Consider the following 18,099-nt stretch of genomic DNA (forward strand, 5'->3'; position numbering starts at 1 on the left):
TACGAGTTAAAGACCTCAAAGGAGGTGGCCTGTGCCTCTACTGTGGGAGCGTACATATAACTGCATTAAATATCAGTGTTAAACCAGCGTTTCCCACCACCTGGATGCATGTTCGTCTGGTTACAGCTCTTAATAAATAAATAAATATAAGGAGTCGCAGAAGATCTGAGTGCCTGTTCTATACTATATCCTGGACTGTAATAATACTAGTTTGCAATATATTCATTAAAGTTTCTAAATCTCTAAATGCTCTTCTGTTGATATAAGCTGAATTAGAGTAAGCCAATGAATTGATCTGTTTTTTTCCGGTTCTTTTCAGATTTACTAGTATGTAGATGATTAATGGAAAACTTTGCATATATATCATTGGAAGAGAGCTTGTTTACTTCAAGATTTCTCTAGGGTTTGTGGGTTTCTTCAGTATTCTGAAAAATCATCTACTTAGAAATCAGTATTGGAAAAAATTTGGTTAATCTAGATATAAGTGGATAAAAGTTTTATTAATGATGCTTAGATGAACAGAAATGATGAAATATTCGGCTTATAAACGGTTCCTATCATTTTAGTGAAAAAAAAAAAATGTTCAAAGGTAACCATAATGCAGTACACTTTCAATTCAATATTTCATGTTTTTAAAACCAATTGAATTCCATGCAGGTAAAATACCACGTTTTCTGAACACTTAAGCTACTCAAAAATATCGGTTTGTCTCTTCTTCCCATTTTACTTCTGGAAATTGCTTGATATGTGAAACCTTGAACATGCAATAGTCTGATAATGAATCCATGATAGCCTTAAGCATGATTGTGTTTAAATCATCCTGGGAGCTGTTTTCCTAGCCTAACATGGGCATCTGAAAGGATATCTCTCTTTTCTCTTCCCCCTTCTTTGAAATACCTTCTAACTAATACAACTACATGTAGAAGGTCATTTCCAGCAGTTCATAGCTAAGGATTTACTGCAGAAGGACGATCCCTGCATGGTTCCAGCAGGGTTTCTGTGAGCTGTGCTGTCAGGACATAGTTTGCCACGTATATAGCCAATTAAGGGAATTAAATGACTATCAGTCACTTGGTGGAAAGTGAATGAGATTTTTGCTTCAGGCACTTTGCAACACTTGAAGCTCTGTGTAGCTCTGGTCTCCAGAAATTTAGGTTGGATGACCATGGGGAATAATCTGGGTCTGTGAGTAAAGTGCTTTCTTGATGCAGCTGTAAAGACACACAATATTTTCATACCCCAGGGTGTGATAAGCTCGTTTTACTATTAAAGTAGGTTAAGCTTTTCTTCTTTTCCATTACTCTTTCTGTAGTAAACGCTTTGTTAAGGTTTTTCTTTCTTGCACACTCTCTGTGGTATAGTCACATGCTGAAATCTTTATGTAACACATCACTTCTTTCTTAAAAAGTAAGTTCCTCAGTCTTCCTGGCCTTGATTAGGGAGGACGGTGGAGGAGACTCCCACCCTTTCTCAGCCATGGCGGCAGTACAGCCTTTCCCCTTGGATGATGGTGTCATTAGTGCAATTGCCTACGTATTGGTGTGAAACTTAATATGTGCCATCTTGCAAAGAAATCTAATTTTTTTTTTCTTTTAAGAGGTATTCAGAGCTCCCATATTTCGTCACAGAACAGACAAGAATGGCTTCAGCTTGGGTTTCAGCAAAAACCTAAGGCAGGTGTTTGGTGATGAGAAGAAATATTGGTTGCTGCCTGTATTTTCAAGGTATGCTCACTTTTTAATGCTTCATTTGTTGAAACTGTTGAATAATCAGGATCCAGAGGGTTTGGGGGGGTGGTTAGTTTTTTTGAAGTAAGACACAGTAATTTTCACTTTAGAAAAAAAATTTCTTCAAAGGTTTTTTTGTATGTATTACACTAATTCTGAATTTTTCAGTCTAGGAGATGGTTGCTCCTTCCCAACTTGCCTTGTTAATCAGGATCCTGAGCAAGCTTCCACACCTGGTGGTCTTAATTCAACATCCAAAAAGTAATCTGCTTTTTGTTACTTATTTCAAATAGTTGATATTCTGTTTTTTCCTGTGCACATACAAGTAGAACAATGTATAAGATACTTAAAAGTGGTAAGCAAACAAAAGAGTATCCTATTAATAAATACAAGTCAGATGTTAAACCGCTAAATTGTAATACACCCAATCCTCAGAGTTAAATTTATGGAAATAAGTTTGTCTCAGTTCAGTGGCATCCCAAGACCTGAATTTTCCATGCCTGCCTAAACAGTATCCGTAACATTCTGTTCTGCATATATATGAGACAGTTGATCTGCCTGCAATACAGATGCATTACCTTGCAAGGCTGTTGGGGGAGGCCTGCTTCTCTGTATCTGATGAAGAAATGCTTTGCATAAGGGAATCCCTGATCTTGGCGCTGGTGCTGAAGCACAAGAAACTGAGTATTAAATGCACGTGTTATAATTCTGCTAATAATAGGAGACATTTTCTTAATCCTTATCCTTTACGGCCATGACATCTTTAAAGTGTGAAAAGTATGCAGCTGTCCCTTAAACTAAATGAATATAATAGCTTAGTATTTCATATTGTAATTCTTTAGCAGCATTTATGTCATTAAGTGTGTGATAAGTGTAGTAGACTTGAATATGTGTCGAAGAAATAATAATGGAATCATATTGACAATCTTTTATTCATAAAATAAATACATTACGTTTCAGCTAGCTGGGTATTGATACTTTAAATCTTAACCCAGTGATCCATAGCTTATATTAGGCAAGAGATTTTGGAGATGTTCTCTCCACTATTTATCATGTCAGATTTGTTGTAGTGGGAGTGAATATGGATAGAGTGCATTTGGAATTGAAGTACATGTATTAATATATAATATCTGTCAAAGAAAAAAATCAGAATGTTTCCCCGTTCTGTGCTAGCGAGTCGCTTTTTAGATTGCGCTTGCATCTGTGACAACTACAGCGTAATGTCTGTAATGACAAAAGTGTAGTGATTCATCAAAAAAGCAGCAAGGTAAGGTGGGAAAAATACTGCGTATGACAAACTGTTCGTAATGGGTGGTAAGATAATGAAAAATCACTGCAGTTTACTACAGTGTTCTTTTCATTGGCATTACAGTGAGAACCACTTGTTTCCTGCAAAGCCATTGCGCGATTCCCAGAGCCACCTTCTTACGGATACACTTTCTTGGTCAGAAACTACTGGAAAGGCTGAAAAGGGCAAAGTTGGTAAGGAATTGATTTATGCTGCAGTGGTTCATTTTGTGACAAACTAGTTTTGGAGGATGTAGTGTAAAAACAACCAAGGTCACTTGGTGTTTGTATTAATGAACCAAAATTCATGAGCCTTATTTTAAATGCATGTTTGTAGGAAGTTCTATGTATGGAGCTGCTGTGCCCTTCTCAGTAACTCCTGGCCAGGTTTAATTGGGAACCCTAACACTAGTAGGTGCTAACTATCTTTTAGGCTGAGCCTGATAATTCTTTTGGGAACAAATTGCTTCTATCAGAATATGATGCCTTGTTGCAGCTAGTGAAAAGCTGTGTAAAGGACACAGGACAGGAGTAGTCTTGGTAATAGTGGAATGACATTAAGATAATTAATAATTAAAGGCTGTATTATTTGCTGAGAGAGACATGAGTCCTTTTCCTGTGGAAATACATTTTTTTTGTCTTTAAAGGTATGAGCAATCCTGCATTAACCATGGAAAATGAAACCTAGTTTCCCTTAAAAGAAACATCTGAATATATAAGGAAAGGTATGTTAATAGTCTGTGTACTTAATATGCTAGTCCATGATTCCTTACCACTTCAGAATGCACAAAAGAAAATTACTAAAGCAATTCCTGTCTGTTTTGTTTTCTTCAGTGTTTTTTTTTTGCCATGAGATAGTAGCACATGAATTCATAGTTTTAAACTAAACCTCTGATTTCTTGATGGGTCATGTTTGCAAAATATTGTTTAATGTTTATACCCCTTGGTTTTAGGTATTATCCCAAAATAGTGTTGTTGTTATTCCCTTTCTCTAGAAAGATAATGAAATTGACTATTCAAGCTGTCCAGCAGTAATTTGTAAAGCTGAGTTTGAAAATGAAGTTAGTTCTTAATGCTGAATGATTATAGTTTGCTCTACTAAAGCAGGTAAAGGTCTATCAGATAATGAAAGAAAAATAAATTTATTCTAATATGTAAAACTATTAGCAGCTTGTTCTTCTATGCCAGGTACTGAGCATCCTGTTCGGTAATTTTAAAAGTGCTGCCTACTGAAGACAAAAGGTGTCCATATGACTTCCTGAGCATTTGGTCACCTGTTGTCAAAAACAGCTGAAGTGTGGGGTTTTTTTATTTATTTCTTGCATTGATATCTTACAACACAGACTTCTCAGGTTTGAGAAGCAGCTAGTAAATTCTGTTACATACATAAGAGGAGGAGACCTTAAAAATTGGGCTGGGGGGAAGGAACACAATCAATCATCGTATTCACTTTAGTATTTGAAGATTTCTAACGCCACCAAAGCTTACAGAATGCAACTATTTCATATTTAAAGCTGTATAAAAAATTAGACTCCAACCCTAAGAATTTCAGCATACCAAATAACACACAATTTTCCAACAACATTGGTGGAGTTGTTCCAGCAGGGTCGTTTCCATCTCTGCTATTGGAAGCACCTGAAAAAGTGTCTGAAGTGGATTTCCTTCATTTGTGTGTGACGTGACCCATGGACGTGCTGTCACAACTGTCAGGCAGCTCTCGTTCCCTTCTGGAGGAAGTGGAAGGCGTAGAAAGCCATCAGAGAACTCCAGTGATTGTTACTCGACCCATCAGGCATGGTATTGCACTGCCATGGCAGATGATGAAAATGGCAGGTGTGCAGGTACAACAGGTGGCCTGTAGCTTGTACCAAAAAGGTCCCAGAAGTTCAGTTGGATTCATCAGAGAAACTAGAACATTCTTGACCATTACATTCTGTTTTTGTGTCAAGTGGTGAATGAAGACACAGACTGTTCCATATATAGCTACATCTGCAAACTTGATGATGGTGTGAAGTGTTAAAGTGTTGAAAATGTGGGTGTCAAATGAACAGAGTTAGAGATGAGCGAATGAAACTCAGCCAGTGTCTGCAACTTTGACTGCTCTGCGTAGTTTTTTTTTTTTAATAGAATCTAAAAATCTCATTTCTAACCCTTCAGTCAAAATGTAAAATGACATGCTTCTGCCTTGTTTAATCCATCAGTTGTTTCAACAAAACAATAGCTTCTGGAAAAGAATTATTCAACTTCAGTTAGTTTAATGTCTTACATGTCATCACTACTCAAGAGTAAAACACTGGAGATGGGCTTTATAGAAAAAGCTCTTGTGAGACTGTACCTGGAGTACCGCGTTCAGCTCTGGAGTCCCCAACACAAGGAGGACATGGAGCTGATGGAGCGGGTCCAGAGGAGGGCCACAAAGATGATCCAAGGGCTGGAGCACCTCTCCTACAAAAACAGGCTGAGAGTTGGGGTTGTTCAGCCTGGAGAAGAGAAGGCTCTGGGGAGACGTTCTAGCAGCCTTCCAGTACCTAAAGGGGAGCTACAGGAAAGCTGGAGAGGGACTTGTTGAAAGAGCGTGTAGTGATAGGACAAGGGGTGATGGCTTTAAACTGAAGGAGGGTAGATTTCAGTTAGATCCAAGGAAGAAATTCTTTAGTCTGGGGATGGTGAAGCACTGGAACATGTTGCCCAGATAAGTTGCGGCTGCCCCATCTCTGGAAGTGTTCAAGGCCAGGCTGGATGAGGCTTTGAGCAACCTGTTGTAGTGGAGGGTTTCTCTGCCCATGGCAGAGGGTTTGAGACTCAGAGATCTTTAAGGTGCCTTCCAACCCAAACCATTCTATGATTCTATGATTTTTGAATTATATTATAGAAATACCATTACTTGCAAGTAGTTTTGTCAGGTTGGAGTTCTACTTTCAGAAGTCCTAATGCTTTCTTTACTTAAGTAACAAATTTTAATCTTTCTTTAAACAGTGCGTACATTTTACTGGAATTTTGTCATTCAGATTATTCTGAATGTCAAACATGGTCTGTGATTGTGTTTCAGATGCTGAAAGTGTTTTTTTCAAGCTGTTTAGCTTGGTAAACATCTCATGCTCTTTTTTTTTTTTTTTTTTCCTTCTTTTAGTCCAGTCTGAGAAAGTAACAGTTAGATTTGTGTTTGCAGTCCAGTTACCCCATCCTCCGGGTTTTGGGGGGGTTGTTTGTTTTGGGGGATTTTTGTTTCTTCTTCATGTGAGCATCCACTTTGAAGTACACCTTTTTAAAGAGAGACCACCTTCAGAGGAGATTATGTTCCAAAGCATAAGCCTAAAGCCACATAAAGGGGCTTCTGGAGGTCAGTTTTGCCTTAGACCGATGCATGCACATCTCAAAAGGGCAGTAGCCAAGGAGTGGTAATTTCTCTGGCTTGAGCATAAGTGCCAGTGTGGTTGTGCCCTTAGCTCTGTCAGAGATATTTCTATGTGGTACTTAAGACTTTCTGGAGATGTAACAAAAAAGCTAGATTACTCTGTGTGTGTGTGTGTGTGTGTATATATATATATATATATGACATTTGGTTGCTGGAATAAGAGCCCTTATATAAAAATGTTTTTATTTTATTTTTTGGAACTACTTTTTGTTTAATTTCATTCCTTTATTGTCAGTATTTGAGTGATACTTGTTCCTAGGGAGTGAACAGTATACTTTAATAATAAAGATGCTGAAGTTGCAACAACAAAACAAATTTCATCTTTGACATGAAAAATACAGCCTATGGCCCCTGCTAGCGTGTTAGTAATTTGAATTTCTGTCCCAACTAAGGTTACGTTCGATATCCTGTAATCCTTTCTTGTTAATCAGGGGACTAATTACTGAGAGTGCCAGATGTGGTTTACAGTAATGTACTAGATAATTGTTTTTTAATGATGTTGGTACCTGGAAGTATACTCTAAAAATAGCTCACTTCATTTTATAATCTGGTGGCCTGCTTGCTATATGTAGTGAGTTTTTAATCACTGTCATCCTGAAGTGGATTAATAACTTTAACTGTGTACAGTCTTACTGTGTTCCTCTTCAAGGTGGGATTTTCATTCAGCTGTTGTTCGCTTTCCCCTTTGAGTTGATGAGACCTATTGCAGTAACTTAATTTTTAAGTACTCTTGAATTCTAGTAATGTATTTTGTGATTAACGTTCTGTTCCAGTTCAAGAACAAGCTGTCGTTGGAAGGACGATGCATTCTTCCACGTATCAGCCCTGTTGGCCAGCTGCTCCTGTCTGCTCCTGTCTGGATGTGCTCAGAAAACAAACTGACAGATGATTAGCTGTCTCCATGTCACTGCTTGAAACATGAAACTAAACATACTACTTCTGAACCATATAAAGAGTGTTTCAACTTAAAAGTACTGGTTTTGAATGGTAAAGGATGATTCTAAGTATTAGAATATGGAAAAAAAAAAAAAAAGGATTCTGAGTTTACAATTGTAAAAATTCCATGGCTGGTTTTTACTTCGATATTCAGCACAAGAAAAATGTGACCTCTTTACGTATCAGTCCATGTTCTTGCCTTGGTTTTGAAAATTCACCCCTTAATTTAAATTGCTTTAAGTAGTTGACTTTAAAATGAAATTTTTGCACTACTGGCTTTACGAATTGGGAGAACAGCCAGTGTTGAGTACAAATAATGTAGTGGCTTGGTGGCCTGTATTTTGAATGCTTGATAAGGACCCAAGTCAAGTGTCCAACTATTTTTGGAAAATTTTTTGAAAACGTGGCAGAGGCTCCGTTTTCCCTCAGGTGAGCACTACTAATAATTTAAAAAGTTGTAGAGGGGGAAAAAAACTCCTTTGTTAATTGAATGCTCCAGTGGGTCACTGGTAAGTGGGGTGATAAAAAGCCTGCGTTCAGATAGATAATACATAAATGAAGCTGGCCAGCTGGGGATTTTGATGGGAGCTGCACAGGACAGTGCTATGAAGTGGGGATTTTATTGTCACATTTGGAGCCATTATCCCCTTCAGGAAATGAATGTTAGCACTTAACTAAAAGGCTTTTCACCAACTTGTGTTCCTGAGGGCCACCATCTCTCAAAATCTTAGTTTCTTATTAATCAAGAGTTGTCTCAGATTTCTTTTTTCAATTGTTCTTTAAGACACTGCCTTTCTTACTGCATATCTTAATGAGTATTGTGCACAATCAAGAACACTTACGGTTATAATTTGTGATATTTGCATTTACAGAACAATGGACGTTTGAGTGCAATACCAAAAAGCCAAGCTGCTGCAAGTAGGAAACCCCCTTCAATTAAGTTAGGCGCTAGCCGCTTCCTTAGGATCAGGGTTTACCCGCCAGATAATATCAGATGCATTATCAGCTTTCAAAGTCAAGGAAGTTTCAGCAAAACAAATCTAATTGTCTCGTGCCTTTTGTATACACTACATTTATGGTATCAGTGTTTACATTTAAATGCAAATGGTTATTCTGAAAACAACTTTAGGAGGAACTTAGTTATACTTTCTTGGTGGCTAGACAAAAAGACTAGTCCCAAAAAGAAAAAAAAAGTGAAAACCTCTCAGACTAAGCTCAGTTCAGTTGAAGCAGAAAAGTACTTCTGTTATCAAACTCGAGTCACTTAGCACGTTGCTTCACAGTGTAAAGATTCCAGTTGTTTGTTTAGAGAACTGGCAGCAGGACTAAGTGACAGATTTCTGAAAGCAGAACTCTTCTACAGGCAGGTAACTTTAAAATTTGTCTTTCATGGGTTTACAACTTAAGTGATAGCTGTTGGAGCACAATTGTGGCTTTTTTTCTGGTGAAAATGTATTTGTTTTACTTTTTTTGTTTTAACTTCAAAATTTTACCAGCCTGAAAACATCTGTTTCTTGCCAGAAGTGCCGGAGTATGGATCCCTTGATGTAGAACACCTTTTTTAAACTAGCACGAAGGTAGCATACAGTTTACACGATGCCTGCAGACATCTAGCAACCAAAAGTTTTTCACAGCAATTTATTCAGTGTTGCTCTGTCAGCTTACCTCGTATTAGTGTTTGTTTAAAGGCTAACTTGTCGAGGGATAAGGAGGAGAGGGAAAATCTATTTTTTAACACTTCAGGTTCTCTATCTGTATAGTCTGGTTTTTTACACAGTCACAGGGTGGTTTGTCAGGGAGCACGCTTTTGAAAATACTGATTAAAAAGTTGAAATTCAGCTTCAGTGTAACTTGCTCTATATTTTTATGTAAAGACAAAGTACAGATTTCTTCCCCAGCAAAACTCATAATGGAAGTGGATCTCTAATACAGATGTCAGCCTCCCTGACTACGTCCAGGGCTCTGAGAGCTCTCCATAAGACTGGGGATCAACTTAGAGAAAGGACACGGATAGGCGATCAAGAAATGCTTGGCTTCTCCATGTCTCAGAAGTCACACTTAAAAAATAACTATAGCCCTAAATAATCTGCAGCTTTGATGTAGCCAGAGGCTGTCTCCCTCTAGCAAAAATCTGATGGAGGTGTAGGAAACATATGCTGATGAAGGGAAGGGGAAAGAGAAATGACAGGAGCTCAGAGAGCTTGAAGAGCACTGTGGGCAGGCTTCTGGGGCTTCCTGGCAACTCTCACTGTATAGAGTATGGGCGACAGTCAGCTAATCATGCTCCAAAGTATAATTTCTGATATAACTATATTCTTGGCTTTAAGCTCTCTAATACTTTATATAGTGAAGTGAAGATGGCCTTTTTGACATAGTCATTGATACTGTTACAGTGCACACGGGAGAATTTGTGAAGAGTTGAGGGGAGCAAGGATGTAATGTTGTTTGTCCGCTTACACTGACTCTCCTGTTCCTTATATTTTTGCTAGGCACTTTACTACAGCATTTTGTGTAATTTCTGTATTTTTTTTAAAGACTGCTTTTTACCTACTGTACAGTTACTAATCTACTTTTTTGCTAAAAAAAAAAAAAAAATAGCCCTGATATTTGTCTAGCAGTAGGACTGCATTTCAAGCTTCAGTGGAAGCTGGATGAGTTCTACAGACTCCTCAGATGGGCCTGAGTCCCTAATGACAACAGAGTTAAATTTATTTTGTATATATGTAAACAGTCACATAAATCATAAACCCCCACACATGTAAGAAGCTTCCTTAATTTGTAGGTTAGAACAAATCCAATACATCTCTGCACCAGAAGCGATCCACGCATATTCTTGGTATTCAGTTGATGTACTGGTGTGATGGAGTGCTCCAAGTCTTCACAGAGAACTATTTTTGGTAAGAAAATGGAACACCTAGATGTTGGTGAGCTCCTCCCACTAAGCAATTAGGCACAGCTGCTCCTAATGCACTTTAGTTCTTTAACTTGAGAGAAAAAAACTGTCCAGTTAAGTTGCAGGTTGAAAGCTTTTTAGTAGCCTACAACCATGGGCAGCTAATTTATGAAACACCAGTAATTATTTTTAACTTTGTACTTAAAATCAGGGTCTTCAAACAAGACTTCAGAAAGGTTGCAGGAAGCAAGTTTGGTTTAGTGCATGGTGTGCTGTAGCTGTTGTTAATCATCATTCGGACCGAGAGCTCTTGCCCTGATTCAGTTGACTGGCATGCTGGAGAGCAGGGGGGAATATATTTCTACATAAATTCAGCGTATACCTTTGCCACTTGTTAATGTATTGCTCACATAAATAAATGCTTCATGTTCTGCAAGTCATGTACGTAGTAGTTATTGACGCACTACTTTCGGTTTCACTGACAGTGTACCTGAACAGCAGAACAGCCATCATCTCTACTGGGCCTTTATTAACAACATAGCTGCTGTAAACATCCCTCTTTACCAGGGATCTTTGACTTTTTCAGGTAAGTTTTCCCTCCCCAGTTTAATTGCCAGATACATAGCAGCTCACAGAGCACCTACACTGAAACAGGTTAAGAAGGAACCAAATCCTTTTTGGTCTTTCATGGGTCTTCATACTAGCAGAGCAGACACAGCTGCACTCCTTTAGGTCAAAGTGGTGCAATTCTGTCCTAAAAGAAGGGATTCTTAAACCCTCTTTACTTTATAGAACGGAGGGGATGCAAGGAGAGGAAGTATGTTACTCACTGGGTATGTCTCCCATAGCAGTTTTACTTCATGAGGGCTCTCCAGTCCCTCCCATGCCAGATTCTTGTGATCTGCCTGACTCTCTGCACTTTAACAGTCTCCCCTAGGAAAGCGTTAGATCCACTTCTGGGGCAGAGAGAAATGAGACTATCTACTCAGGGGCCTCTAAAAAGTGCAGGAACAGTTATGTAAAGATGAAAGCAGCTCTCACCTGTTCCAGTTCAGCCATAACCTGCAGTATATGCTCTGAGCTTTTCCTGTTTTTTATTTAAAACCCTTCCATAAATATTTGTTTTGAACCATATACAAACATTCTCATCCAAAACAAGGTGATTTAAAAAAGAACATGCTGCTATGCTGTATAGGTGGTGGGGCGTCCTCATTGCCACTTCACTTGCAGCTATCACTTATTCCAGTGACCTGGTAAGTGGACAGGAAAAGCAGCAGCCTTCTGGGGTGAAATTTTGAGCAAGTGGCATCTGACATAACCTAAGGGAAGCCTTGCTTACTTTCCCTTTGCATTTTTCTAGTTGTTCCCATTTTAAAATTTTTGATCATCATTCTTCTCTCTCTTCTCCCTTCCCTGCCCACAGAAGTCTAGATTAAGAAGTCTTTCATTTGAAAGGTACTATCAAGATCTACATGCTCTTTATCCCTCCCCCTCCTAAGGTTTATTCCAGATAATTCCTTCATTTCTCCAAGTTTTCTTAATGGTGCCCATCACTGAAATACAGTAACTGAGTCATCCTGAAATCTGTGTCATTTCCAGTATTTAGGGCAATGATTACAAGCTTCAGCCTGGATCCCTGTAATCTTCTCGAGCAGATGGACTCAACAGTTTGACGGCAGCAGTTGGAAGAGCATGCTGTGAGCCATATCCCCTTTCCCACCTCCTGCATGCTCACAGTTTAACTGATTGGCATAACTGGAACAGACCCAACACTTCCTGACAGTCACCATCTTATGAAGTCGATTTCCTTTTTTAATTCTGAAAACAGATTCACCTAAGAAGCAGCCCTGGTTATAAAGACAAAATACACGACGTATACAAACTGTGTTACAGCCTGAACAACAGGGACCCATTTCCAGTTATTTTCTCTGTCTCATGAGAGATTAAACTGGCCAGTAGTTCAGATACAACAGAGAAAATCAGTAGCTCAGTGATGAGATAAGCACACTAGCAATTAGTCTTCATATAGGAACACAACCATAGGTATTACAGATACACTCCAGAGCACATAGAGGGACAAGAACAAAGGAAAGCAGGGAGCTTGCAAAGCTCAGCTATTGCATGATGGAAGTAATAAAGGATACTGCCAACTGCAACCATGGCCCCTATTTGCTACCCTGTAAAAGATAAAGCATGCTCTCTGTAATGTAGCTCAGAAAGTTCAGCTGTTACCCATTTCTACCTGATGCACAAAGAAGGGAAGGCTTCTGCTCTCTCCATCTCTTTCCCTCACATTATCCAACACAGTTAATTGAGGCAAGTATCCCATGAGCACAGGAAAGAGCACACTTGGGCAAGGCAATTCTCCCACTTCAGCGGAGGCAGAAAAAAAATCTCATCTGTCCTGGCAGAAAAAGGATGAGACAAGTCTCTGCAGAAATCGGATTTTCACAGTTGGCATGAGTGAGCACATTTCATTCCCAACCCAAGACTGCTAAAAATAATAATGCAGGAGAATCCTCCTCATTTCTCTACCATACCTAGTCAGGGAAGAAGGAAGCAAACACCAAAACAATCTCCTATAAACCAACTAAGGTACACTAAAGTTCAGATATACTGAAAAAGAACTTCACGGTATGAATGGGAAAGTCAACTGAGACAACCTATGTGTTTTACTCAATGTAAAAAGCAGGTTTCATTATTTGTGAGGTTTTGTTCAAACTCTACAGTAGGCAAACAAATACCAACAACAAATACCAACAGTTCTACTGGAGGCTTCTGGCTGCCTTTGCCATCACTGACTTGGTGTTATTAAATAAAAATCTCAAGAAGTCTTATTTTATTAAAAAATTCACTTATTCGAATAATTATTTTGCAAGTTAATAATCTGCAATGAACCCATGCCATCCTAAATCCATTGTCATGTGAATATTAAACTTCCAGGGAAGTTCTAAAAACTGATTCACTACAGAAGCAATTTCTTCCTTTCAGTGCACCCAACCAGTTTAGGTGACTTATTAGCTAATTCAAGGTTGAGAAACCAATTGGGAGTTTAAAACAGAGGACACAAACACATGTTCTCAAGTAAAAATGACACTTGAGACAACGGGGAGAAAACACTCCCCCAAAAGACATGTCAGCAAAACAAAAAAGATATACCATTGGGAAGCCTAAGTGAAGATGCAGGGGCTTAAGTTTGTGGCTTTTTCCTTACTTTAAATGACATATTCGTTAATACATAGCACATTTAAAATACATAAACCCAGCAACATTTGGGCTTATAAAGCCACGCTTTCATTCTGTGACTGGTCAATGAACCCCTTTGATGGAAGAAGATAGGCAAGGATGGTGTGCTCATGAAGCTCGGAGAATAATGTAGGAAGTGACCACACCTGTCATCAAAGAAGCTGAACTGATCTCAACACCAAGGAGGCCAGAGAAGGCCTTTGCTGTAAACAGCTAGCTGTATCAGTTGAGTGGGTCAACTGGTTATGTAAACGGCCTTGCCTGAAACAATCAATATAAAGTCATATCTTCCTGAGCAAGCCACACCAACGTGGGGATGTGTGTACGTAGCTCAGCCCAACATAGGGTTTAAAAATTGAACACCAGCAAAATCAGCTTTGAGGAGAGCAATGGGCTTCAGCTGGCTTCAACCCATGTGTTCCTTCCCCGCACCCTGACCATGCTATAGAGATTGGTAAAGGGACTGATGTTCGTATTCTTTCTGATTCAACTGTATATACAATTGCTATATTGTGTTTGTGTTGTGATTTCAGTTTATTGCTGCATGACTCTTCTAAATCAAAATCTCACATAACAAATATCTTCAACTAAGTAAATTCAGTACTAAACCATTAAGCCCTCCTATGGAACATCTATAGAAGAACCTGGTCAGAGATCACTGGACTAACACTTTACCAGCTGATTTAGTTAGCCCTTCACCTACTTTTCTAAGCAACTGCAAAAGAAGGATTACACAAAGGAGTTTTATAGAGCTGAACAAGTACTACCAGTCAAGAACATTCAGCCAACATGATTAAATGCAAGATTTGTTAAGCACTAATACTTATAAGCTAGGAAATTTTACTTGGAACTATTAAAGGAAAACACTATAAAATGATATTATCTGCCATGTGGGTTTTTGTGACAAGGACTCCTCAAAAGACATGTTTGATTCTGTAACATTGGTTCTGAAGTACACCCTTGTTACTTAAGGCAGTGTTCAAGGTTACTCCCCCAGCAAGAAAATTAATACCATCAGTGCTGTGCAATTAACAGAAACACAACTTGTAACCCAGCAGAAATAATTCTCAAATGGGTTTATGTATAGCTAAACAGACCTGTTCTCTGACAGCTTCTCCCACTGTGACTAATCATGCCCTTTAGGCGATGCTCAGACCCACTGTTTGCTCTTTGCAATTGTTTAGGCTCCCACGTGTCAAGCACTACTAGTGGAATTATCTTTCATACGCTAATTTTAAACTACAGAAAATCAGATGAGCCATAACCAACTCCCCAAGGCACCATCTCCTTTTGCTTCAGGAGGTTAACGTGCCCCACTACACAAAAGCAGGAACCACATCTCTGTTCTTTCAGCAAAATAGCATTAAAAGAGCAAAAGCCTACCCAAGGAGGCAAAGCGTGGACCTTAAACAAAACAGGCTGTCTGCACAAGTTATGTCTTCCAGTCCATGCGATACAACATGAAGTAACCACTCGGTCTTCACTGGACTGTCCTCTGCATGACCAGTAAGCATATGTACCTCGTGGGTGAAAAACATCCGTATTACACCTCATGTATTTCAGAAACAAGGATCCAGTGCAGTCTATGTAGTGTGCTCTACTATCACAGAAGAGTTAGCACTGGAAGGGACCTGTGGTGATCATCTACTCCACTATAGAATCATAGAATGGTTAGGGTTGGAAGGCACCTTAAAGATCATCTAGTTCCAACCCCCCTGAACACTGCCAGGGATGGGGCATCCACAACTTCTCTGGGCAACCTGTTCCAGTGCCTCACTACCCTCAATGTAAAAAATTTCCTCCTTATATCTAATCGAAATCTCCCCTCTTTCAGTTTAAATCCATTGCCCCTTGTCCTATCACTACATGCCCTTCTAAAAAGTCCCTCTCCAGCTTTCCTGTAGGCCCCCTTTAGGTATTGGAAAGCTGCTATAAGATCACCCCGGAGCCTTCTCTTCTCCAGGCTGAACAGCCCCAACTCTCTCAGCCTATCTTCATAGCAGAGGTGCTCCAGCCCTCTGATCATCTTCGTGGCCCTCCTCTGGACTCGTTTCAGTAGCTCCATGTCCTTCTTGTGTTGGGGACTCCAGAGCTGAACACAGTATTCCAGGTGGGGTCTCACAAGAGCAGAGTAGAGGGGCAGAATCACTTCCCTCGACCTGCTGGCCACACTTCTTTTGATACAGCCCAGGATATGATTTGCTTTCTGGGCTGCCAGCACACATTGCCGGCTCATGTTGAGCTTCTCATCCACCAGCACTCCCAAGTCCTTTTCATCAGGGCTGCTCTCAATCCATTCTCCGCCCAGCCTGCACTTGTGCTTGGGATTGCCCCGACCCACATGCAGGACCTTGCACTTGGCCTTGTTGAACTTCATGAGGTTCACACAGGCCCACCTCTCCAGCCTGTCAAGGTCCCTCTGGATGGCATCCTTTCCCTCCAGCGTGTCCACCACACCACACAACTTGGTGTCATCTGCAAACTTGCTGAGGGTGCACTCAATCCCACTGTCCATGTCTCCAACAAAGATGTTAAATAGCACTGGTCCCAGTACTGACCCCTGAGGAACACCGCTCGTCACAGGCCTCCACCTGGACATTGAACTGTTGACCACAACTCTTTGAGAGCGACCATCCAGCCAATTCCTTATCCACCAAGTGGTCCATCCATCAAAACCATGTCTTTCCAGTTTAGAGAGAAGGATGTCATGTGGGACAGCATGAAATGCTTTGGATAAGTCCAGGTAGACAATGTCAGTTGCTCTTCCCCTATCCATCAACGCTGTAACCTCATCATAGAAGGCCATCAAATTAGTCAGGCAGGATTTGCCCTTAGTGAAGCCATGTTGGCTGTGACCAATCAACTCCTTATTTTCCATGTGCCTTAGCATAGTCTCCAGGAGGATCTGCTCCATGATCTTGCCAGGCACAGAGGTAAGACTGACCGGCCTGTAGTGCCCTGGGTCTTCTTTTTTCCCCTTTTTAAAGATGGGGGCTGTTGTTGCCCTTTTCCAGTCATTGGGAACTTCACCAGATTGCCACGACTTCTGAAATATGATGGATAGTGGCTTAGCAACTTCATCTGCCAGTTCTCTCAGGACCCATGGATGTACCTCGTCTGGTCCCATGGACTTATCCACCTTCGGGTTCTTAAAATGGTCTCGGACCTGATCTTCCCCTACAGTGGGCAGTTCTTCATTCTCACAGTCCCTGCCTTTGCCTTCTGTGACTTGGGCTGCGCCGCTGGAGCTCTTGCCAGTGAATACCGAGGCAAAGAAGTCATTGAGAACCTCAGCCTTCTCCATATCCCGGGTAGCCAGGTCCCCTGTTTCCTTCCGGGGAGGGCCTACGTTTTCCCTAGATCTCTTTTTATCACTGACATATCTATGGAAGTTTTTCTTGTTGCCCTTGATGTCCCTGGCCAGATTTAACTCTGTCAGGGCTTTAGCTTTCCTAACCTGGCTCGGACAATCGCTCTGTATTCTTCCCAGGCTACCTGTCCTTGCTTCCACCCCCTATAGGCCTTCTTTTTATGTCCGAGTTGGTCCAGGAGCTCCTTGTTCATCCATGCAGGCCTCCTGGTGTTCCTACCTGACTTTCTCTTTGTTGGGATGCACCCTCCTTAGCTGCTCAAAGGAGGGTAAAATACAGCAAGCTGGTCAGAAATTATTTCCCCTTCATAATCCAGGCTGACTACTTCCAATCACCTCCTTATCCATTCTACATTTGGAAATGGTTTGTAGGATTATCTGTTCCATCACTTTCCCAGGGATTGAGGTGAGGTTGACCAGCCTGCAGTTCCCTGCATCCTCCTTGCCCTTCTTGAAGGCAGGAGTGACATCTGTTCTCTTCCACTCCTCAAGAAACTATCCTTATCACCATGACCTTTCAAAGATAATGAAAATGGCCTCGCAATGACATCAGTTCTTTCAGCACTTGTGGGTGCATCCTATCACATCCTCTGAACTTCTTTATGTCAAATTGTTATGTTCCTAACCTGATCCTCCTCCAACGAGGGTAAGTCTTCCTTGTTGTAGACTTTCCTAGGCATCTCAGAGACCTAGGATTCCTGAAGGCACGTCGTAAGAGTAAAATCCAAAGCAAAGAAGGCATTGAGTACCTTGGATTTTTCCATGTTCTTGTCACTAGGTCTCCTGACCCCACTCCACAGTGGTCTCACATTTTTTCTTATCTTTCTTTGCTCCTGATATCCCTGTAGAAGCTTTTCTTGTCCCTCACCAGATGCAACTCCAGATAGACTTGGGCTTCCTCAACCCAACCCCTACAAACTTAAGACAGTATGTCACCTGTCCCTGCTTCCACCTTTTGTGCACTTCCTTTCTATGTTTGAGTTTAGTCAGAAGCTCCATGCTCAGCAATGCAGGTTTCCTGCTACTTTCGTTTGATTTCCTGTGTGAGGGAATGAACTATTCTTGAGCTTAAAGTAACCAGTCTGATATGATTCGAGAAAGTTATTGGATGTCAGAGGTTATAAGTCATCCCCGAATTCACAGGGTAAAAAGCCTCAAATACTCTCAATACGTACCAAACCTATCTTCTTCCATCTCAAAGATCCTTCTTCCCTAGTTTCAATGA

The 18,099-nt window shown here is 40.4% G+C and overlaps 1 protein-coding gene across 1 annotated transcript in view; it reads left to right on the forward strand.

Annotated features, from left to right (window-relative positions):
• ZDHHC2 (zDHHC palmitoyltransferase 2) overlaps positions 1-3,702 on the forward strand; it is a 28,485-nt gene extending 24,783 nt beyond the window's left edge. The window contains exons 9-12 of the mRNA XM_086611642.1: positions 1,598-1,724; positions 1,896-1,988; positions 3,100-3,209; positions 3,662-3,702. Of these exons, the coding sequence (XP_086467768.1) occupies positions 1,598-1,724; positions 1,896-1,988; positions 3,100-3,209; positions 3,662-3,702 (371 nt within the window). The remainder of the gene's footprint in view (positions 1-1,597; positions 1,725-1,895; positions 1,989-3,099; positions 3,210-3,661) is intronic.
• The last annotated feature ends 14,397 nt before the right edge of the window (positions 3,703-18,099 follow it).

The sequence above is a fragment of the Tauraco erythrolophus genome, chromosome 5, assembly GCF_009769465.1.
Source record: "Tauraco erythrolophus isolate bTauEry1 chromosome 5, bTauEry1.pri, whole genome shotgun sequence".
Taxonomy (NCBI): Eukaryota; Metazoa; Chordata; class Aves; order Musophagiformes; family Musophagidae; genus Tauraco; species Tauraco erythrolophus.